Source organism: Mauremys reevesii, linkage group 6 (assembly GCF_016161935.1).
Source record: "Mauremys reevesii isolate NIE-2019 linkage group 6, ASM1616193v1, whole genome shotgun sequence".
In the NCBI taxonomy this organism is placed as follows: Eukaryota; Metazoa; Chordata; order Testudines; family Geoemydidae; genus Mauremys; species Mauremys reevesii.
In genome coordinates, this window is record NC_052628.1 from 28,614,529 (window position 1) to 28,637,618 (window position 23,090).

Sequence of the window (23,090 nt, forward strand, 5' to 3'; positions counted from 1 at the left end):
ACATTTTGTTTACCTGGCCGCCACTTCCCGTAGCTCCCATTGGCTGAGAACGGCAAACTGCAGCCACAGGGAGCTGCGGAGCTCCATGCCTGCAGATGCTCCAGGTAAACAAAACAATGTATTAGATATTCAATTAAATGATTCCATAGAGTTTAAAATAATCAAATTTTGGTGTAGACCCATTTATAAGCCAACCCCCGCTTTTCAATGCGTCACTTTACCAAAAATATTCAGCTTATGAACAAGTATATACAGTACTAAAGTTGGTTGCAGGCTGAGTCATAGGGCATGACATGGGGTCCCAAATGCCTTTTCAGGAAGATTACACACACCTCCACCACTACGCTCCAAAGTATCAATACTAAAAACACAAAAACCTTGTTCATGCTGAAAATTGTTAAAGAGCATTTTATGAACTATTGGAGTGTTGTGGGTTTTGGAAATAATTTTGATAGCGCAAGCTTCTTTTCATTAGTGATTTAACACAAGACTAGATAAGCAGCGGAGAATATTCTGGAGGGAATAATCCTGTATTTGGCTGATAAGGTTAGGAACAGACAAGATGATCTAGAAGACTTTTTCTTTATCTACAGTATGTATAAGTACGATAACCTAAAAAGAAAATAAGTTTTGTTTAGGTAGGGCACTATAAGGCAACATTCATTAAATGAAAAACAAATGAGGGTTAGTGAAACTTTATTTTCAAAATGTTCTTAAAATTCTATTTTACAGTAAAAGTATAGAGTAGAAAAAGTTGAGGGGCCATCTTGAATATTCCTTTGATCTCTTAAAAATAAAACATTTAAGTGTTTCATATTTAAAAATTGCTTAACCAGATTATGATAGCCATGTCAGTTATTTACCAGTAATTCAATTGCTTAAAACAATTCTGTATATAAATCAAACATGTTGGAATTTAGAAACATGCACTGTCATTTTAATTTCTATTAAAGGCGGCAATTTTACTCAAGCCCTGTAAATAAAACCAGACAACATAAATATACCTCATTTCTGTTCTATCCTTTGTATGTCTGTATGGGATATTAGAATTCTGTTGTTACAGTAGGAGAGTGTCAATTATTCAGAACAAAAATTACAGGTTTCCAACTCTTAGGGCCTGATCTTTCATTCTTTGCACACCCAAAAATCCCACTTGATGCACAAGACTGCAGGATAGAGCCATAAACATTTAAATAATGCTAGTCTTTCACATGCTTGCTCAAGCGTCACTTCCCAGAGGAGGCTAGGAGAGATTCAATATCTTGGATGACTTTTGACGTTTTTTCCAAAGCCTCTGATATGCTCCTTTCACCGATATCCTCAGGTAAACTGTTTTCTGGTTGTCTATCAGTAATATGAGATGGATTATTTTTCATAGCCGAAGTCTTGTTTGGAACATTGCTGTTCTGCAGTAAGACTAGCAGTTGCTTTGTTAAGGAAATTTCTGTTTTGTCTCCCATCTAATAATGAAAGAAATTCTTTTAAAATATTTTAACCATTGTTCTCAATTAGGTGGTTTGCCACTGCATACTGCAACCAATAAATAAAGCTATGAAATCAAAGTGAAAGTTCTTTAATATTTCCAAATCTTATTCCAATCAAATCTCTATATAAAATGAATATTTTCCTGTATATATCAAAGTGTATTTAAAAGAAAAGTCATCAAGGAAGATGTCAGATTGTGCAATCTAAAGGAATTAACAATGCATGTTAAAAAACTGAAGTAAATTTATGGGTAATTACATGATGTTTTGAGTATATGAAGTAAAAGGTTTTTTGCGGCTGGCTTAACAATGGAGCAAAATTGAGGCACTTGATAACTTCGTTATCTGTTCCAAGTATTCCAAGAAAAGGTTAATAAAAAGATAAATATAGAAGTTTGAACAATAGAGCTATTCCCTTTTGGGGATTTCTGTGTGTTCTGCCCATTTTTTGGAGTTCCCAGTGGTGTGACATGGGGAGCATCTCTAGGATAAATAACTGGGCAGACACTTTTTAAAAAGACCTACACAATAAAAGGAATAAAGGGACACGGTCATTAAACACTCAAAATATGCTAAAGAAATATTTGTTGAAAGGATACAGTTAAATCTTTGTATTTTCTCAAGTTCAGCAACAACAGACCTGTTAAAAGAAGATTTAAAAAACTTATTTTATATAGCAGGATAGATGATGAAAAATTTCTCATGTGTATTTTTGCCTTTATGATTTTATTTCCTTATGCAGTTTTATGGATGACCTGTACAAGTAAAAGAATGATTTGCTTTGTCCTCTCCCCACTTCATATTTTTGAGGTCAACGGAACTGCTCATGTGGATAAAGTTAAATACGTGCAATTGTTTGCAGGATGAGAGCTCTACTTTGAGAATATTCTCCCCCAATTTTAATTCAATCTATATAGAGATTTTTAATGCCAAATTATATAGGTGTACCAGTCTTAAATATCAGCACAGTGCTAGGGAATAGCTTACATATTCATTAAAAAGGACACAGCTAGAAGTCTAGTTAATTTAAAACGTCAGTTGGAAGTACTTTCAAAATACTACACCTGCACCTAAAGCTCTCTGCCAATTACTGTGGGGTTGTGATCACATTTCCCTATTTTAAATTAAAAAAAATGTTTCTTCTATTGTTGTGTAAAAAAGACACAGATACAAAGGAAAAACTGTACATAAATTGTTTCTATAAAACATTGTGACGTGTTCAAAGCAAAGAAAAGATTTTTTCCTTAACTATCTCTGAGATAGTAATTTTAGATGTTACTTGTAACAGTTGAAAAAAATAATTCAGACAGAAGTATGATTAAATAGTCCCTTTAACTACTGTTACAGATTCTGTAGAAGCACAAGATGCGTTCCTGTGGGGTCAGAATAGTGGCTATTAGAACAAAAACTTTAGCAACAGGAAGAGTACAAAGCCAGCACCTCTGCTTCAAAGTAAATGTTTATAATCTGTGTTCTTAGTGCTTATTACCCATGCTATCTGAGCATTTCCCAAAATGATGGGAGTGTACACAGAATCTAAAATATGAAATGACTTTGTTCTTCTGATTATAAGATTTTTATAGTGGACCGTCACAAGGAAGCATATATTTTGAAACTAGAATTTTCTGGATTTCCTATGCTAGTATGGAAGTATTTTGTTTTTTAATAACGATGATTGTCTTATGTTCTCATAGCCCAGTTTCTCCGTTTGATCCTGCAACAAAGTCAAAACACCGTTTAATATTTGTCTTCTACTTTGACAAGAGCTTCAGCATTATGGCTTCAATACAGAAACAGAAAATAGATATGAGGAAACAAGCCTCTGTTTAAACTCAAGCTGCTTGTATAGTTTAATATATTGTAAGAAAAATTATGTGGAGTCACAAAATATAAATGGGTTTAAATTTTTCATCTTTAAAAAAGTGCAGTGTGTCATATTTAGAGTTTAAAACTTTGGTAGTTTCCTTTTATATTATGAATAGCAAGTTATATGTGATGAATACCAGTTTCTCTCAGTTGCAGGAAGAGTCTCTCCCTCATCATCATTCAAACTTCTGCACCATGCTACTATAATTCTGATGTACCTGTATTAAAAACACAATTCATAAAAAAGAAAATAACCATTTAGATCAGACAAATACCTCAATTAAATTTGAACAGAAAGTTGACAGCATTAAACAATAAATCTGGAGTAGGGTATGGAACAGAATAAAGCTAACCTCCAGGATATTCTTATGTGAATTTGATAAAAGAGGAAAACAAAAAACCCTCCAGAATCAATAAGTGATTACCAAGTGAAGAAATTTGTCCTTTTATGAATCCCACATATAAATGGAAGAGAACCTTACTGTACAACTGAGTATATTAATTATGTTTAAAAAGGAACATTACTTTGCATTTAATTTGTTGCTTGTAAAGCACTTTTTAGAGTTTCAGGTGATAGAAAGAAGAGATTAGATACTGGAGATAGAAAGGGACAGCTTAGTGGTTTAAAGCATCAGATTTGATATGCCCAAACTCACTGGAATCAAAAACCAGTTTTTAATGCTATATGGTCAATTCAGCCCTTAAACCTAATTCATGGAACTCCTATATTATGAAGTTCCATTCAGTTTGATATGCATGTGTTTTGAATGCGACTTTAAAACCGAGGCATTGTCTGCTCTGCATGGATATTAAAGAGTCCACAGGAATTTCTGTAAGAATACAGGTTGCCACAGGCATAGGCGCTGACTCCATGGGTGCTCTGGGGCTGCTGATGGTCTCGGCAGACCACTTGATATTTCCAAATATTGTTTGTACCGTTAGCTAACTATTGTAAAAGTGCTTTGGATAAAAGTGCTATATTAAAAAAATCTTAATAATTAACATATATTTGTTCTACAAATAACAGCACACAACTCATATTTTAATATCAGTAGTCTTACCTTTCTAATGCGATGGATGTGCCCTCTCTCCCCCGCTGCAGCAGCTGGGGCTGGGAAGGAGGCGGGGTCTCTCCCTCTCTCCCCACTGCAGCAGCCCCCGAGCTGGGGCTGGGAAGGAGGGCCCTCTCTCCCCAGCAGCTGTAGCCCTGGAGCTGCAGAAAGTCGCCTCTTTCTCTGGCCGCCACACCCCTGCACGTCCCAAATTCCAGCCACCCCATTTCCCCCTCCCACCTACCCCATATTCCCCCCCAAGGCCACCACCTCACCTTACATGTGCATCTTGTCCAGGGTCCAGGCACCTAATTAGTGGAGCCATGCCTGTGCTCCACTAATTAGGTGGGTGGCCCTTCACTCTCTTCTGTGCAGCCGTGCAGGCACAAACCTTAGAGGGAACTATCTGCGGACCACCCGACTAGAGCTCACGGACCAGTTTGAGAACCACTGAATTAGACTACATGTGTCATGATGGTGAGTAGAATTAGTCTTAAGAAATGTATGGAAATGATGCAAGAACATTAACATTAAAATAATTCAAGAATTGCTATCTGGTCAAATTTGCTTTAATATTTGTACAAAAATAATTCTTAGAGAATTTAAGTTAAGCAACCTTTTTGAACCCTATAAGTAGTTGTGGATATAGGGTATACCTAAGCAAAGAACAAGTGCTCTCCCTAGTCCTTTTGCTTAGGATACATTATTTGAGAGGAAAAAAAGGGGGGGGGAGCGGGGTGTTGGACTATATCAGGGAATTTCTGTACAGGCAAGTCTTATCATACGCGAGGGTTCTGTTCCGCGGTTATCACGTAAAGCAAAAACCGCGTATACTGAAAATTATATCCCCAAGCCCTTTAAATCCTGCCCGCAGCTCCGGCGGCAGGGCAGGGGCGGCATTTAAAGGGCTCCTCTGGGCTCCTGCCGCCATGGGGAGCCCAGAGGAGCCCTTTAAATGCTGGCCCCGGCCCCGCTGCCGGAGTTGCGGGCGGGATTTAAAGGGCTCCGCCGGGCTTCCTGCCGCGGTGGGGAGCCCGGAGGAGCCCTTTAAATCCCGCCCGCAGCTTTGGCAGCCGGGCTGGGGCTGGCATTTAAAGGGCCCGGAGCTCTACAGTGGCTGGAGCCTCGGGCCCTTTAGTTCACCCCAGGGGCTACCAGCCACCTCTGCAGCTGGGAACCCCCTGGGTGATTTAAAAGCCTTAAACTCCCAGCCACAGCTGGTGCCCCAGGATCTTTAAATCTTGAGGCCACGCCTCTTCCACTTGAGGCCATGCCTCCGGACTCCAGCTCTTCAGCGTAAAGCTGAAATCACGCATGTTAAATGCGCGTAAGTTGCGACAGACCTGTATTAGAACCATAAAGTGTATGTGTATAACAAGTCTGAGGCCAAGAGAGAAAGGGGCGGGAGGGGAAGTCAAAGATATTGGTAACAGAACAGGCCTCTTGATTTTTCATTTTTGTGTGTCTCTCTCTCTCTCTGCTAAATGTGTTAACACATCCTAAGACAGAAAGTCTGTTCTCAAAGAGTGATAAGGCTTTGCAAAAACAACTGTAATTGTTCTTCAAAACAGAACACAGCTACCCACTCTTCCTTGCTTTTAACTTGTTTGCTATGTATGTTAAAGTTTAAGTAGATTTGCAACATCCTGAGAATTGTTAGAAGTTAAAAGAGATAGTGAAGTAATAAGTGATAAATGTATGTTAAAATAGAGGATGTATGTGGATGGATGCTTGATTTAGATAAAGGATGAATAGTCAGGGAGGTGCCAGCCTAAGAATTACAACTTCAGTCTCGATTGGCCGAAGAATGTGTAGCAGGGAGATAACCGGATGACCCCGCAGGGCAAGCCAGAATCCACCCAAGTGCCCTCCTCTCCCCCGATGGAGGGCTGAAGACACGAAGAACAAGATAACATTCATCTGTCAGGGATGTGCCACCTGCTGATTGATAATCATTTCAAACAAACATCAGCATGATGAAGCGATTCCCATGGACTTGTATTAGGACAAAATCCTTTAAGAACAGAACCAAAAACTCAGGGACTTTTGAGTCTGGTTCTGCAACCACCCTCCAGGAGCATCGGATGCGCATCTGACGAAGACTCTGCTCCACCCTCGTGTGCAGGCTACCTAGCCAGTACTCTGCCGCGAGCAACCTTTAGGCTGGTAACTATAACAACTCTGCAGAACTTGTATGAATGAGTGTGTGAATGAATAAGGAATGGTAGTGAAATAATATTGAATTGCGTATCCTGATTTCTCGCTCTCTCTCTGTATTTACAATAAACCCAGCATTGTGTCTTATCCCTCTTATACGATCCTGTTGGTATTATTTTATTAGTGTAACGGAGGGGAGAGGGGGGGCAACTAAAAGTAGTGTCACAGTTAAGACCCCTTAGCAGTCCCTCTTGAATGCATCCCTCAGGTGACAGGCTCTGCTTCCGTCAACTCCTAATAGCTATTATTCAGAGTGATGGAAAAATGATTAAATTAATAAGTGAATATCCCATCAAATTAATTGGCTGAAGCCCTGTGCTGTGCAATCTGGATCTTTGCTGGACAGTCAGGTACAACCTTTTTCACAGTCTATTTTACAGAAACACATTCAACTTTTACTGAATTCCTGATTTTGTTAAATTTGTTCCATGCATCAGCTATACCTTTTATAGAGTCCAGGATGTTTTATCTGGATTAACTGCTGTGCCCCATCAGGAGAAATTACTTTACACCATCCTGTGGTACCACCTTGATTTATCTTGGAAGAGAAAGATGAAAGAGCATCATTGTTCTGTAGTGGAATCAAAGAGGTAGACCTACTTTAAACAACATCAACAACACTAGTTCAAAATGAAATATCTGCAAATGCTTCACTTAAACATTTGTATCTGGCTATAGATGTAAGGTGTGGTCTGGCAGCATGATCACAGAAACAAGAACAACTGGGAGTTCCTGGTGCCAAGCATTGCCCAAATACTGATTTCAATGTGCTGTCTGAGAATAATGGAAAATTCAACTCCTTCACTTCCTGTCTTAACCCATGTGAAGAAATATCCAGTCTTTCAGAATATTTAATTCCTTCTACTTTCATCTGGAGAATGAGGTTATAGATTTGTCTCCATTCTCAAGTTCTGTTATTGTTAGAGTAGTAACTTCATACAAACAAAACATAATTTCTTAACAAATCTTACTCTGCATGTACTGAGTCACATCTGCTGATGCTTCCCCGCCCCCCACAAGTACTTTTTACTTCAGTCAACATTCTAACACAACAGAGCTACAGAAGAGTGAGTTGTGACAGTGAACCACAGTGTATAACCAATGTGACTTACAAACTCAGGGCAGATGGAGGCTCCCCACCTGCACAATTTGCTTTTTATGCACATCAGAACCAAGTATAAAACTTTCCCTAGACTTCACATTTATTAACTAACACCACCTTCAGATAGAAAGATTTTAAAAACAGATATTTCCCTGCTCCTGAGAATTACCTGTGTTCTTCCATAGTAAGAGCTGAAATCCCAAACCATATTCAAGGTCATCCCATCACAAAACAGAGCATGGATTTTATTATCTGAATATGCAACAAGTCTCCCCACATTGGGAATAACTGTTTCATGCAACGGAACTGGCAGCATTTCTCTTCCATCTGTCCCTGGTATCTAATTTAAACCAAGTGTTCAAGAAAAAATAAAATTTACTATATTTAAAGTTATGTCATTACTAATATTTAACTTGTACCCAGATTCACAGTGCAGCTTTTTTACTGAGACACCAGCAACCTGCTTCCCTGCCTGGCTGCTCTCTGACTTGCTGACATCCCCTTACATTCAATGGGTTCAGGCCCCACCAGCTAGTCCTAGGTCTTTGTTCTTAGCTTATACCCACCTGTAGGATACATGTAACATTAAAGAATTAAAGTTATCTTAAGTTTGGTTAAGGGTGTGACTTAACCAACAAAGGATGGAGAAGCAGAGCACCACTTCACAAATTAGCAATCCAGAAGGTAAAAGATTATGATCCTGACTTCAACACTAGACATAGATATCTATGTGTGTGTCTTATAAAGAAGCCCCCAATCATCAAGTAAAAGAAGACCATGAGAATAATAATTAGTACTGTAGTGTGGTAAGGATATATATGACAGGGGTTGGCAAACTACGGCCCACCAGCTGTTTTAATCCAGCCCTCAAGCTCCTGCTGGGGAGCGGGGTATGGGGCTTGTCCCGCTCTGGTGCTCCAGTCAGGGAGCAGGGCCGGGGGCTACTCTGTGCGGCTCCTGGAAGCAGCGACATGTCCCCTCTCCGGCTCCTACACATAGGGGCAGACAAGGGGCTCCACTCCGCACGCTGCTCTGCCCCAAGTGCCGCCGCTGCAGCTCCCATTGGCCAGGAACTGCGGCCAATGGGAGAGGTAGGGGCAGCACCTGAGGACAAGGCAGCACGCAGCAGAGCTGCCTGGCCATGCCTCCGTGTAGGAGCCGTAGTGGGGACATGAAGCTGCCTCCAGGAGCTGCTTGAGATAAGTGCTGCCCAGAGTCTGCACCCCTGAGCCATCCCCCCGTGTCCCAACCCCCTGCCCCAGCCCTGAACCCCCTCCCACCCTCTGAACCCCTCTGTCCCAGTCTAGAACACTCTCCTGCACCCCAAACCCCTCATCCCCAGCCCTAGTCCTGAGCCTGCACCCCCTCCCGCACCCCAACCCAAATGTCATGAGCATTCATGGCCCACCATACAATTTCTATACACAGATGTGGCCTTTGGACCAAAAAGTTTGCCCACCCCGATGTATGGTTTCAAAAGTAACTAATAAAATAAAGAGCTGTAGTAACAAGACAAAGCAAAAATGTCTTAAAAGAAACAAGTCCAAATCTTCCCACTGTTCTGCTTGAGGATAGGAGGGAGAAGGTACAAAAGGGAAGGCCTTGGGAAGAAAGGAAGCTGTAAATCTTATCTGGATTAAAACTGGAAATAAGGGTGAATTGTCTCAAGTTGTTTTTTAGCTAAAGTCAGTAACTGACAATGACATTACCTGTTTGTTAAAAAGGGTATAAAAAGTAAATTCTTACTTCATTGCTAATACCTGCCTGACCACGTTGAAGCTGACCAATATGGATCTAAGCACCCACAGGTTTAGCTCATTTGTACGGATCTCGATCAAATGCTTATAAATGTTTTGTACTGTTTAACATAGTAAGTTGCTTATTAGTTAGGCTTTTTAGGCATGTTTAGAGCAATGGTACCAATACCATTTGGCCTTTATTAAATCCAAAGGAATTTATGGCTAAATTAGTGTTTGATTATGGGAAACCACCAATATTATGAATTTCAAATATTACTAATTCCAGCACCACCTCTCTTTTTCCCAGAAGCTGTTGTCTGTAGACCCTACTAACCACAGGCTAACAGTTCAACTGTTAACATACTTACAAGTCTTCAGTTACATACCATTCTCCAGCAGCAGATACTGTAATTATGGGTTAATGAAAGTTTAGTCTTGTGACAGTATTGGAGAATTCTGAGAAGGAAAAAATACATATCTCATATGCAGAAAACATGCTGCACTGCACAAATACTTGCTGTAGCTTCATTTACACAGTTATTGTTAAGGATCTATTTTGTAACCTATTTCATTATGTTTATATATTTTTCTGGTACTGTTGATATAAATTACTTTGATTTATTTCTCATATTCAGAGCTATAGTTGAAGTCTAACTAGAACAATATGGTAATCATTATTTGTCATCATTGTTACTGAATGCCCTTCCAAAGGCTAGAGCAATTAATATAACAAAAATAAAACAAAAGAAATAATTCACCTGGTTGCCTGGGTAATAATGGAACAGATGGAGTATGGACTTTCTGGTGTATCAGGAGGCAGACTGTTTGCTGAATACATTTTTTCTTCTCTCTAGAACAGAACAGAAAATAGAGGATTTATTTATAGATATTGTGGTATTTAAGAACTAGCAAGACATCAAGTTTTGGGCATTCCTTCGCCCAGTGAATAAAAAGATTTTGAAGGTTGCCACCCCTATTTTGAATGGTTCTTTTGAGGCACACCAGACATCTTATTCAGCATGGGAGGAGGCATCACCACCACCACATCAAACAAACATCATGTCATTGTCATCCCCTTGGACCAAGGCCTTTCACCAAGGCCCAACTGTAATACTAAGTTCCTATTATCTGATTTTGAAAGGTATTCTGACCAGACCAAGTAAGGAGATAGCCCTAGAAATAGTTATGTTTGTTTGTGTGTTCTTAGCTACTCCTAAGATGTGAACATAAGGTTCATGTTAGCCATACAACCCCGTGAGTCAATTTCCATCCCATCTCCCCCCCCAGTCCTCATTTTAAGAGCCTGGTTTAGACAACCAGAACAAGTTACACTTTGCAACACTCTGCTGTGACCATCTTAGAAACTGATTCACTGTGGAGTTTTTACCGAGTCTGCAGTTGCCAACTCAAGTCATTTGCTGTGCCACCTGTGATCATTTAGCAACTGAATTCCATCCTAGACACACAAGCTGCATTTTCCTATATTTTCTGTTCTTTTCCCACTCACCCCTTTATTATTTATAGTATGGCAGCACGAGCTAAAAATCAGGATCTCTCCAAACCCATTGTGCTAATACTTGAGACAGGCTCTGCCCCAAAGAACATGAAATAAATAGATAAAGGGTGAGAGGGAAAATAGAGCGAGAGAGAGAGAGGTGAAGTGAAGTGAATTGTCCAAAGTTCACTAGGTCAATCGCAGACCAAGGAATAGAAACCAGGTCTTCTGGGTCCCATCCACTGCACCACACTGCCTCTTTTATTTGTCTTGTTTTATTAAAGGAGATCAGAATGTAGTAAGACAGCTTAAGAATGGAGCGCTACCACTTAAAATGGACTCTCTGGACCTTTGATGCTATTTAAAAAAAAACAAAAACTTTCAAGAATTAAGTTTTTAAACGGGAAAAATCCTAACAGAGAGAGAAAAAAATAGGGAATATGGGATCACAATACCTACTTTCTTGAGTTTTTGAGATAAATGTTCTAACCAGATTTTTCTCTAATTTACAAGTGATAAAAATATATTATTGAAAAATCTTCAGAGAAGCTATCACACAAAGTACTAAAAAGTGACTTAAACTAGAACAATGTCTTAGTACAAACTATCCTGTTAAAGCAGTTTCTTCAAGTGAAATATGCAGATAACCTTGAATGGAAAATTAGAGTAGTATTCAAGTAGTAAAACAGTTTGGGTTTTTTAAGAAGGGCAATTCCCACCTGTCTTGTTTCTTTGTGAACTGAATAATGTGTAAAATAGTTTCCCAAAAATGCTCCTTCTGACTTGAAAACTGATCCATCTCCAGGATAAATTTCTATAAAGTTTTCAATATCGTGGATAAACCTAAGAGATCAGAAGACAGGACACAAAAGGAGTTAACTATCAGTATTGCCAATTAAAGGGGGGAAAATGGTAATTTGCTAGATGTGAATACACATCCTTTCATCAAAGCCTCCACATGAAAAGTTATTTCCTTGTTTCCCCATCAGTATTCTCACTGCTTACTTTTTATTTTCCCCTTTAAAAAGGAAGCTTAGCACTATCCAATTTTTTAAAAAGAGAGCTTTTTTTAGTTTCTTAAATATAAGTAGATATCCCATAAAAACATAATTCACCCACAGGTATTAGAAATGAAATATAGCAATGATGGAGGAGTATGTCCACATTAGGAGGGAAGTTTTGATTAAACCCCTCAAGAAGCAGGAAATTAAAGGTGTGTCTACACTGCAAGTTGTACCCAAAACTTTTGTCTTTCGTCGGTACTTAACCCCCCCCCCGACGAAAGACAAAAGTTTTGCCGACGCAAGAGGCAGTGTGAATGTGGCTTTGTTGGCAGGAGCGCTCACGGGGCTGGAAGTATTTTTTCAGCAAAAGTGCTGACAAAATACCACAAAAGAGGGTTCACACTTGCTGACTTTTAGCTACAAGGCTGTGTCGATCCAGCCTTGTCACTAAAAGCTGCGTAGCGAACATAAGAACGGCCATATGGGTCATCCAGCTCAGTATCCTGTCTGCCGACCAGTCATCCAAAGGTCCATCCAGCTCAGTATCCTGTCTGCCGACAGTGGCCAGTGCCAGGTGCCCCAGAGGGAGTGAACCTAACAGGTAACGATCAAGTGATTTCTCTCCTGCCATCCATCTCCACCCTCTGACAAACCGAGGCTGGGGACACCATTCCTTACCCATCCTGGCTAATAGGCATTAATGGACTTAACCGCCATGAATTTATAGTTCTCTTTTAAACCCTGTTATAGTCCTAGCCTTCACAACTTCCTCAGGCAAGGAGTTCCACAGGTTGACTGTGCCCTGTGTGAAGAACTTCCTTTTATTTGTTTTAAACCTGCTGCCCATTAATTTCATTTGGTGGCCCTTAGTTCTTATATTATGGGAACAAGTAAATAACTTTTCCTTATTCACTTTCTCCACACCACTCATGATTTTATATACCTCTATCATATTCCTCCCCACCCCCCCAGTCTCCTCTTTTCCAAGCTGAAAAGTCCTAGCCTCTTTAATCTCTCCTCATATGGAACCCATTCCAAACCCCTAATCATTTTAGTTGCCCTTCTCTGAACCTTTTCTAATGCCAGTATATCTTTTTTGAGATGAGGAGACCACCTCTGTACACAGTATTCAAGATATGGGCGTACCATGGATTTAAATAAGGGCAATAAGATATTCTCAGTCTTATTCTCTACCCCTTTTTTAAATGATTCCTAACAATCTGTTTGCTTTTTTGACCACCTCTGCACACTGCCTGCACGTCTTCAAAGAACTATCCACGATGACCCCCAAGATCACTTTCCTGATTAGTTGTAGCTAAAGTAGCCCTCATCATATTGTATGGATAGTTGGGGTTATTTTTTTCCAATGTGCATTACTTTACATTTATCCACATTTAGACAAGCCCTCAGACTTAATGCTACCTTAGCAACCTTACCACCTCTTCCTTGTATATATTTTGATATGATACAGGATTTTTCATTACACGATCACATAATATTATGTGATCTATGACTAGACCAAGGCCCAATCCTGCAACTTAATCTGGGTGGGCAGTACACTCTGTCCACAAAAAGCCCCACTGAAGTCCAAATGGCTTTACATGGGCACAGGGAAACACATGTGGAATGAATTGCAGAACTGGGGCCTTAATAGTCAGTCTGCTCATGTGGGTTAAACATTTGGAAAGTTCAGAAATATTTCACACTCACTGTTACTTGGCAAATAGATATTCTAGAGAAAGAATGAAGCTTTAAAGTATTTGCTTTCCCACTATACTACTGTGAAGGACATAATACCAAATTCTGTTTCAGTTGTCATCAAGATACTGAAATGAGATTTTCAAAACAAGTTCCAGAGCGATAGCCGTGTTATCCTGTATCCATAAAAAGAACAGGAGTACTTGTGGCACCTTAGAGCAGTGGTTCCCAACCTTTTCCAGGTGGCAGGCACCAGATGATGAGCCACCGAGGACCGTGGCCGGCAGACAAGCATCCGCCAAAATGCCGAGACGTGGCAACGTCAAGAGGCATCGCTGCTGAAATGCCGCCAAAAATCAGCAGCATTTCGGCGGCGATGCCTCTTGATGACGCTGCTTTTCGGTGGCATTTCAGCTGATGCTTGTCCACTGGCCAGTGCGCGGGTGCACAAATGCCCCAGCGGGCGCCGTTGCACCCGCAGGCACTGCGTTGGGACCACTTCCTTAGATACTAAAATTTATTTGAGCATAAGCTTTCGTGGGCTAATCTCTGTGAGCTCTCAGTGCTGAGAAATGGCATAGCAGCACAGCAGTCTGTCCCCCTCTCCCTGCAGCAGCAGTCTGCCTATGGCTGTGTTCCTAGTGCAGGGCAGAACAGGAGCATTCCAGTGATTTGCTCTTTGTTTGTTCCCCAAAGGGAGCAGCACACAGATACTTCCAGGAGCTTTGAAAGGGAAGAGGCACATGCCTGCGGGGCAGCAGAGATCAAAACACTGAGCAGAGCAATCAGGGCAGGCATTGTGGGATACTGGCGGAAGCCAGATCTGTTGACAAAATCAGTAGTGTCTACACTGGCTCTTTGTCAACAATAAAGGGAGGGGGAAAGACAAAAAAGTCTCTTGTAGGGGTGGAAGTTGTTTGTCGCCAAAACTGAGTGTTTTTTGCGACAAAAGTCCCATTGTTGTGTGTACGCTCTTGCTGTTTTGTCGCCAAAAGGCAGGTTGTGGTGACAAAACTTGCCAGTGTAGACAGCCCTAATTTTAAAGTAAGGGCTTGTCAAGCGATTAATCACACTGATAAATAATAATAGGATACCATTTAAATATGTTTGGATTTTTCTACATTTTCAAATATATTTATTTCAATTATAAAACACAGAATACAAAGTGTACAGTGCTCACTTTATATTTATTTTTTATTACAAATATTTGCACAGAAAAAAACCCCAAAAGAAATAGTAATTTTCAATTTACCTAATACAAGTACTATAGTGCAATCTCTTTATCATGAAAGTTGAACTTACAAATGTAGAATTATCTACAAAAAACCTGTATTCTAAAATAAACCAAATGTAAAATTTTAGAGTCTGCAAGTCCACTCATTCCTACTTGTTCAGCCAATCACTTAAACAAGTTCGTTTACATTTGCAAGAGATAATGCTGCCCGCTTTTTGTTTACAATGTCACCTGAAAGCGAGAACAGGAGTTCTCATGGCACTGTTGTAGCCAGTGTCACAAGATATTTACATGCCAGAGGCGCTAAAGATTCATATGTCCCTTCATGCTCCAACCACCATCGCAGGGGACGTGCGTCCATGCTGATGACAGGTTCTGCCTGATCACAATCCAAACCAGTGCAGACCAACACACATTTATTTTCATTATCTGAATCAGATGTCACCAGCAGAAGGTTGATTCTCTTTTTTGATAGTTTGGGTTCTATAGTTTCCGCATTGGAGCGTTGCTCTTAAGACTTCGGAAAGCATGCTCCACACCTCATCCCTCTCAGATTTTGGAAGGCATTTCAGATTCTTAAACCTTGGGTCGAGTGCTGTAGTAATCTTTAGAAATCTCACACTGATATCTTCTTTGCATTTTGTCAAATCTGCAGTGAAAGTGTTCTTAAAATAAACATGTGCTGCTATAACGTGAAATACATCTCCACCCCCATATAACGCGACCCAATAGAACACGAATTCGGATATAATGTCGTAAAGCAGTCCTTCAGGGGGAGTGGGGGGTTGCTGTGCACTCCAGCAGATCAAAGCAAGTTCGATATAATGCGGTTTCACCTATAATGCAGTAAGATTTTTTGGCTCACGAGGACAGCGTTATATCAAGGTAGAGGTGTATAAAACAGGCAGAAAGTAGATAAAACAGAGTCGAGGACATACAATTCTCCCCCAAGGAGTTCAGTCACAAATTTAATTAATGCATTATTTTTTTTAATGAGCATCATCAGCATGGATACATGTCCTCTGGGATGGTGGCCAAAGCATGAAGGGGGACATATGAATGTTTAGCATATCTGGCACATAAATACCTTGCAACGCAGGCTACAAAATTGCCACGCAAATGCTTTCGGGTGACATTGTAAATAAGAGCACAGCATTATCTCCTGTAAATATATAAAAAAAAAACAACAACACTTGTTTGTGTTAGCAATTGCCTGAACAAGAAGTAGGACTGAGTGGACTTGTAGGCTCCGAAGTTTTACATTGTTTTGTTTTTGAGTGCAGTTATGTAACCAAATAATAATAATAATAATAAATAAAAAAATCAAACCCAACCTACATTTGTAAGTTGCACTTTCACAGCAAAGATTGCACTACAGTACTTATATGAAGTGAATTGAAAAATATTATTTCTTTTGTTTATCATTTTACAGTGCAAATATTTATAAACAAATATACACTTTGATTTCAATTACAACACAGAATACAATGTATATGAAAATGTAGAAAAACATCCAAAATATTTAATAAATTTCAATTGGCATTCTATTGTTTAACAAACACGATTAATTTTTTAAATTGCGATTAATTTTTTTGAGTTAACTGATGCGATTAACTGTGATTAATCGACAGCCCTATTTTAAATTATTTGCATATAAATCTATACAATTAGTTCATAGTAGCGTTTGGCTGATTGCTAAATCTGGATTTATTTAGAAACTGGGACCAACGTATTAAAACTTGGTTGCCTGAAATTAGCCCTAAACAAGCAGCATAATTTTCTGAGGAGCCAAACTCCTTAACTCTGGCAGCTGTGCATAGGAGCTAAATACTCTCTCCCCCCACTGCTCCAAAAAAACCCCAGTCCTCTTATTTAGGAGTTTTAAATGTGGCCTCAAAGTCCTAACTTTATTTGTACAATACATACCCAGCCCAGAATTTTCAAAGACAAGAAATTCTGAAGCACCTTTTTAAAGTTCATATAATTAAAGAATGATTGAATAAAACATTTTTCAATTCAGTGAGATATGTTTACTCCCAAGCTAATACCACAATGGCCAAGTCACAGTCTATGAAGTTTTATTTCAGAGTAATGAACCCCAATAAATACAGCAAAAACATGTTCAGAATATTAAATGTAACTAACTCCTCAGGAAGTAAAATAGAGATTTGAATCTGGAAATTTCATTTTTTAAAAGCGTAATTACCACAGAAGTGCATAAGCTTCCAAAAGTGAACAAATTATTTGTTTCTTACCTGTAAATAATACCCTGGCACCAAACAATTTTTATTAGTAGAGGGTGTGAATTATGTTCACTGTCTTGCTTCCTCTGTAGAAAGGGGTCACAGAAACTCCACCTGGGCAAAAGTCAAAGACAGAAAAGCTGCAGTAAGTTTGCAGTTCATCAGTATTATTATTAATATTTTGCACTGTTCAAAGAAACAAGGGAAATCTTCATATAACTTGCTTAATTTTTTATAAAATATCCAAAAAAGTGCAATACTCGACTCATTTTAAAAAGCAGCACATGTTCAGGAACTGCAAATGGATGAAGTGAGAACTACCCAACTAGCCAAGAAGTTATTCTTCAGTCAATGAAATGTCTCAGAGTAAATTGGCATGAGAGAGTGTGTTCAAACTTAGTGACCCTTAAAAAATTTGTTTCAAGGAAACTCAGTCTGCTCAATTATTACCATTTAACCTTACTTTCTAAGTTATAGCTGTACTTTCCCTCTCATACTTAATACGGAACAAGTTACTTATAATCAAATATGAATCATGTTTTTGTGAACAGCCAACAAGAATGGATGTGTACAAACAAACAAACACACACACCCACCCACCCCTTATCCTCTTCCTTTTTCTGAAAATACAGTTTTTAAAAAGAGTAGTCCATGCCACTGGCAAACTTCCCAAGCATTATTTTCCCAAAACCCAAAGTAGTTTTAATGTATTTTTTCAATATCACCATTACTGCTACGTGCATATTTGTCGAATTAGAGGTTCTCGCTCGACAATATACCAAATATTAAAGTTTACCATTTTTCTTCAGATTACTATTACAATTGCTTACCCCAGTCTATGTATTGTTGGTCTTATGAATACTACATTTCATGAAGTTCCTACGAAAAGTGTGTTTGTTACATGTTTTATTTTAAATAGACATTTATGGTGGTTAATATTCAATCAGGCCGTTGAAGAGCTGACATTCAGATCTTCGGAACTATAAAAATATATTGCAGAAAACTAAAAAGCAAACAAATTTCCTGTTACCTGTGTAGGTGTGGTGCACTACAGCTGAGTGGCAAAGCTCTAGGCAAGTGAGAAACTGCCTTTGTTTTTTCAGTTTCCTTTAAAACATCAGATTCTGCAGTTCCATTTCTAGTGCATTTATTCTCCACATATGTTTTACATATGTTATCAGTGTGCAATTGATAGAACATTAATGCCAAGGACAAAGGGTATTTCCATTCTTCTGGATATGAGGAAACAGACCAGCGCTGCATAACCCACACGTATTCAGATGAACAGCATGTAAGAGACAATGGGGCCTCATCTTGTCCTTTTATTTGGTTTAAACAGTCCTTTGATTTGTCCAGTTCCCTGCATTTGTTTATAGTCCAGCAATGTTCCTCTTTCTTATTCTCCATTCTCATTTGTTTAGGAAACACTTCTGAGATAACACTTCTGCTTGATTTTCCATGCTGACCTTTGTTTTGATCATTGCTGTTTTTTTCAGAGAAAGATGAAGACGCAGCACACTTTTGGCTTACTTTGCATAAAAATTCCACTGTAAACTCTTGCTGCAGTTCTGACATGCAGAGATAAGCACGACCATCTAAGGATGAGATTTTTACACTTCCATTATCCATACATTCTGCTGCATCAGTAGCATTGGGGCTAGGCCAATTGATTTCTGAGATATCAGAGAGAAGAATCTAAAAAGAGGAAAATGAACAGAAGGTAATAGAATCTATTTTAAGTGAACTTAGTTCTTCTGAAAGGTGACAGCGGTGAAGAGTGAAGGTTCCTATTTATCTATAGAATAAGACATCTCACTTCACTTCTCAAGCGTGCCTCTACCTGTTCTAGCGGAACCATACTCAGTGCTAAAGGAGTAATTTAGTTATTATGCTCATTTAATCCTTGTCCTCTCTGTTGAGACTGCCAACAAGTAGGCTTGGCAGAATTTGTTTTTTTTTTTTTTTTAATAATTTCAATGGCTAGAGTTAGTTAATTTTTCGCATTTTTTTATCCATTTAAATTTTCACAGTTGTGCAAAATTATGGGAAGGGAGGTCAGACAATAGTTATGTAATAACAGTAGATGCTGGGACTCAAAAATTAAAGCTTTTTAACCATTAAAACCACAATTTTTCAACATCACATGTCAAAATATACAAAGTAATTATCCTTTAATCAAAGATCTCAAGTGGCTTTTTTTTTAAACTTTCCCTGTCTATAAATTTCAATTAAGATCGATAGAAATATGTTTATTTCAGTTTGTGTACAGTGAAATAAACATTTAAAAAAAAAAATCTAATCCTTCCAATCTTACCAACAGGGCAGCGGCTTTGGTGATTTAGTGATGTGGATCTCTTTTGGAAAGTGTCTAGAATACATTCCCGAAGGAAATTTTACAATATAATAATGAATTTACACTAGTGGTGCCAGATGAAGGACCGTGGTGGCGGTTGAGCATCCGCCGAAATGCCGCCGAATTTCGGCGGATGCTCGACCCATTCGGTGGCATTTCGGTGGATGCTCGACCGCTGGCCAGGACGCGGGCGCATTAAATGCACCCGCGGGCACCGCGTTGGGGACCCCTGATTTAGAGCTTTTGTGGTATCACATTTCAGAGGTACCTGAAACTATACCTATTAAACCTATTTGCAAAAAAGGTGTCAAAATTTGCTGCTGGATCAGTTACACCTCAACTACCTAGCTACATACAAGTACAACTTACATTCTTCAACTTGCTTCAACTTACATTCTTGTATAACTTTTTCCACTGTGCCCATCATTTTAATATTGGGTGCTTTTACCAAACTAAATACATTAAATAAAATAGTTTCCATCCTTATTTCCAGGATGAATTACTTGATGATTACTTGTTCTATTCATTCCCTCTGAAGCTCCTGGCATTAGCCACTGTTGGAAGACAGGATATTGTGCTAGATGGACCATTGGTCTGACCCAGTATGGCCACTCTTATGTTCTTCTTATGCAACTTAAAAATCAAAATTTTCTAAATCTAATTTACCAACCAAACTGCATTTTACAGAACTTAAAAACAAAACAAAAAACACATACTACGAAAGTAAAACAAACTAGAAAAAAAATCACTGAATCAGACTCTCACTGAAGTTTATTTTGCAAAAATATTATTAGGTATGCAAAAAACTTACATTTTTCCTTTCAGAAGGTATAATACTTGAAGGTAAATACAAGGAAGTACAAAACTGGTTCCGGAAACCTACTGCTCGTAGGAGTTGCTCCTGAGGAAAGGGTATGAGACACATGATCATGGAACTGGCTACACAGTGGGAACATTTCAGTGGTTGCTTTATCTCCTCTTTTTGGGAGGAAAATAGTGATTTAGAATTCAGCATTATTTGTACAGTGATAACCAACAATGCCATCACAATTTCTCTACACCACAGTGGCACTGTATGAACTACCAAACGCTAAGGCACTGTATGAACTACCAATCAACATTAAGAAGTCTACATAGCCTTTTGGAATACTAAGGGCCAGATATATTGTCCATCCACAATGGGCATCTATACATTTGAGAAGAACATGTTAGCTGACTGACAATGTTTACTTGGATTGCTAACATTGGCAGTTCATTCAATGTTTCAACTACCTTTTTTTAGCACATTTTTATGTTGTTTGCTGCTATAATGGAAGGAATAATAATATGCCATGGTACTATCTTCTTATCCCACCTGCTCTTCTCCTTTATTTTTGCTCTATGTGGAGATAGCATAAAAAAAGAAATTTAACTCACGTACTCGGTAGGTACTAATAACAAACTGAGTCCTTTGGCGAATCCTTTCAGCTGGCTGCAGAGGATGGGCAGAGACAGGAAGTGCCTTTTCAAACAGGAATTCAGAGCCACAGGGAGAAAGAAGCAGTCTGGATCCATCTATATAGTGCACCTCTACAGAGTCATCCTCATAGAGAATCATGAGACTTTCAGGCTTCATTGCAGTAAAAGGAAAATGTTTGTCGAAGAGAGTCTACATTAAGGGACAACAGACTTAGGCTATAAGGGTAGTCTTCCTAATACACATGTACAAATAATGAAACAGGAGCAGATCTATAAAAAAGGATTACAGTAAATTTCTAGCTCCACAGTTAACAAATTATCATAGCATGGGGGAGGTGGAGCAAGTTTTTACATAGCATGCATAGACAAAACAAACAGCATAAGCTCCATTTTATAGGTATAAATAGACATATACCCACCCCTTATTAAAGTATTGTTTACAGCTTCAGTATGTCCCAGGACAAATATCAACAGTTCTGGAAGAAAGTAAGTATCCAAACTTCAATTAATTCTGCTGCCAAGGCTGAAACGATCAGTGTAGGCTTAGTTAAGGTGCCTTTTGCTTAACCACACTTAGCATTTGCTTATTAACAATACTTGGTGGTACACAACATCATCAGCACAACAGGGGAGCGCTGACGATGCTCCTGAGCTACGTTGTGCCTTTTCCGCAGACAGCGACTATACTGCGGGGAGGAGGAATAACAATAACACACTTTTCTACAGGAGTCGTTTCAGCCTCAGCGCTTGGGGGCGTTTAGCTGTATTGTCCCCAGGGCCGCTTACAGAGTCAATGGCAGAGCCCCACAAGCACGGCCCAGGCCAGCCACAACCCTGCCCCGCCTCGCCCCGTCCGGTCCCGACCCAGGCGCGGGCCGCTCCGCATCAGGGCGCCGAGCGGCGCGGAGGGCCGGGTGCCGCCCGCAGCGCCTCAGACTGTGCAGCCGGATCAGCGCGGGAAGCGCCGCGCCCCGAGGTGCCGGTGAGCCTAGTTCGGCGACTCCCGCTTGAGCGGCGGCAGCTCCGGCGGGCTGGAGTCGGGGCCCAATGAGAAGAGGAGTGGGTGGGGCTTCGTGTAGCGGGGCGGGGCTTGCAGAGCCCGCTGGCGTGGCGAAGTTCTGGCGCGCGGCGGCTGCGCGTGGTGCCGCAGGCTCGCGCGGAAGCGCTGCACGGCCCGCTCTGCAGCTGGGCGCGCGCGCAGGGAGCAAGCCGCGGCGGACCGGCCTCCCGTTGCGACCTGTTCAGCGGCTGGGGCGTTACCCATTCCTTCGCCTCGGGGTCATTTCATTGTGCACTTCCCAGTGTTTACCAGTTGCTCGGTTCCCTTATCTTCCTCTGAGGTGCCACTGCAAGGGTGGCCATCCCTGCTTGAAATAGGGGTGCAGAGGGTAATGCTGCACCACGTGACTTGAAGTGATTTCAATTATATACAGGGTAGGGTGATCAGATAGCAAGTGTGAAAAATCAGGACCAGGGTGGGGCCTATATAATAGGAGCCTATGTAAGAAAAATCAGGACTGGCCCTAAAAAATAAGGAAATCTGGTCACCCTAATACAGGGTTACCATTTGATTCAATGGCTCACACCATCCCCACTGTCAAAATTGTTCCAGCACACTGGGGATAGCTCTGCAAAGCAGGGTTGGGTATGCTCTTAGGTCTAGGTTGAGCACCACGAGAGAAGAGAGCAGCTGTGCAGGAGGCTGAGGCCTGGCACTGCAGCCTCCTGCAGGAGCTGTTCCTGCAATTGAATGTGTGAGGGAGCATAACAAACAGAGAATGGAAGATGGTTGCAGGGGAAATGCATCCATTCTATGTTCCTACACCTCTCTTATACTATCACACCCCTGGTCAACAGTAGACACCCCATGAGGTATTTTACTCATGTAAGAAAACACTGATCTTGAAGACATCAGCATGTGACATGTCTGTATATAATGATACTGGACCTAGTCCACCCATTGATAGAAATTATACCATTCCTAAAGCTAGTTTTCAGGGTCTGGCTGTTTTACATATATGGGATGGATATGGCAAGTCTGCTGATAGGTTACTGTGAAATAATCAAAATAGTTGTAAAGCATGCAGAATAGGAGAAGCTGTTACTGCAGAAATGTCAAAAGAGAAAGAACTGAAATGGTAGGTA

The 23,090-nt window shown here is 40.1% G+C and overlaps 1 protein-coding gene across 5 annotated transcripts; it reads right to left on the reverse strand.

Annotated features, from left to right (window-relative positions):
• Nucleotides 1–679: 679 nt before the first annotated feature.
• C6H5orf34 (chromosome 6 C5orf34 homolog) lies at nt 680–21,994 on the reverse strand. Of its 5 annotated transcripts, none has more exons than XM_039545202.1 (14): nt 21,810–21,994; nt 21,365–21,421; nt 20,908–21,135; nt 20,299–20,388; nt 18,165–18,829; nt 17,147–17,248; nt 11,675–11,798; nt 10,219–10,310; nt 9,847–9,916; nt 7,891–8,061; nt 7,063–7,190; nt 3,488–3,568; nt 2,084–2,124; nt 680–1,417 (listed from the first exon to the last, which is right to left on the reverse strand). In XM_039545202.1, the coding sequence occupies exons 3-14, from the start codon at nt 21,100–21,102 to the stop codon at nt 1,227–1,229; spliced, it is 1,950 nt and encodes a 649-aa protein (XP_039401136.1). In that variant the 5' UTR covers nt 21,103–21,135; nt 21,365–21,421; nt 21,810–21,994; the 3' UTR covers nt 680–1,226. The 5 variants fall into 5 exon arrangements, with proteins under 5 accessions (XP_039401136.1, XP_039401133.1, XP_039401135.1 ...); XM_039545199.1 differs by having other exon boundaries at nt 21,732–21,994; XM_039545201.1 differs by having other exon boundaries at nt 21,662–21,994.
• Nucleotides 21,995–23,090: the final 1,096 nt, after the last annotated feature.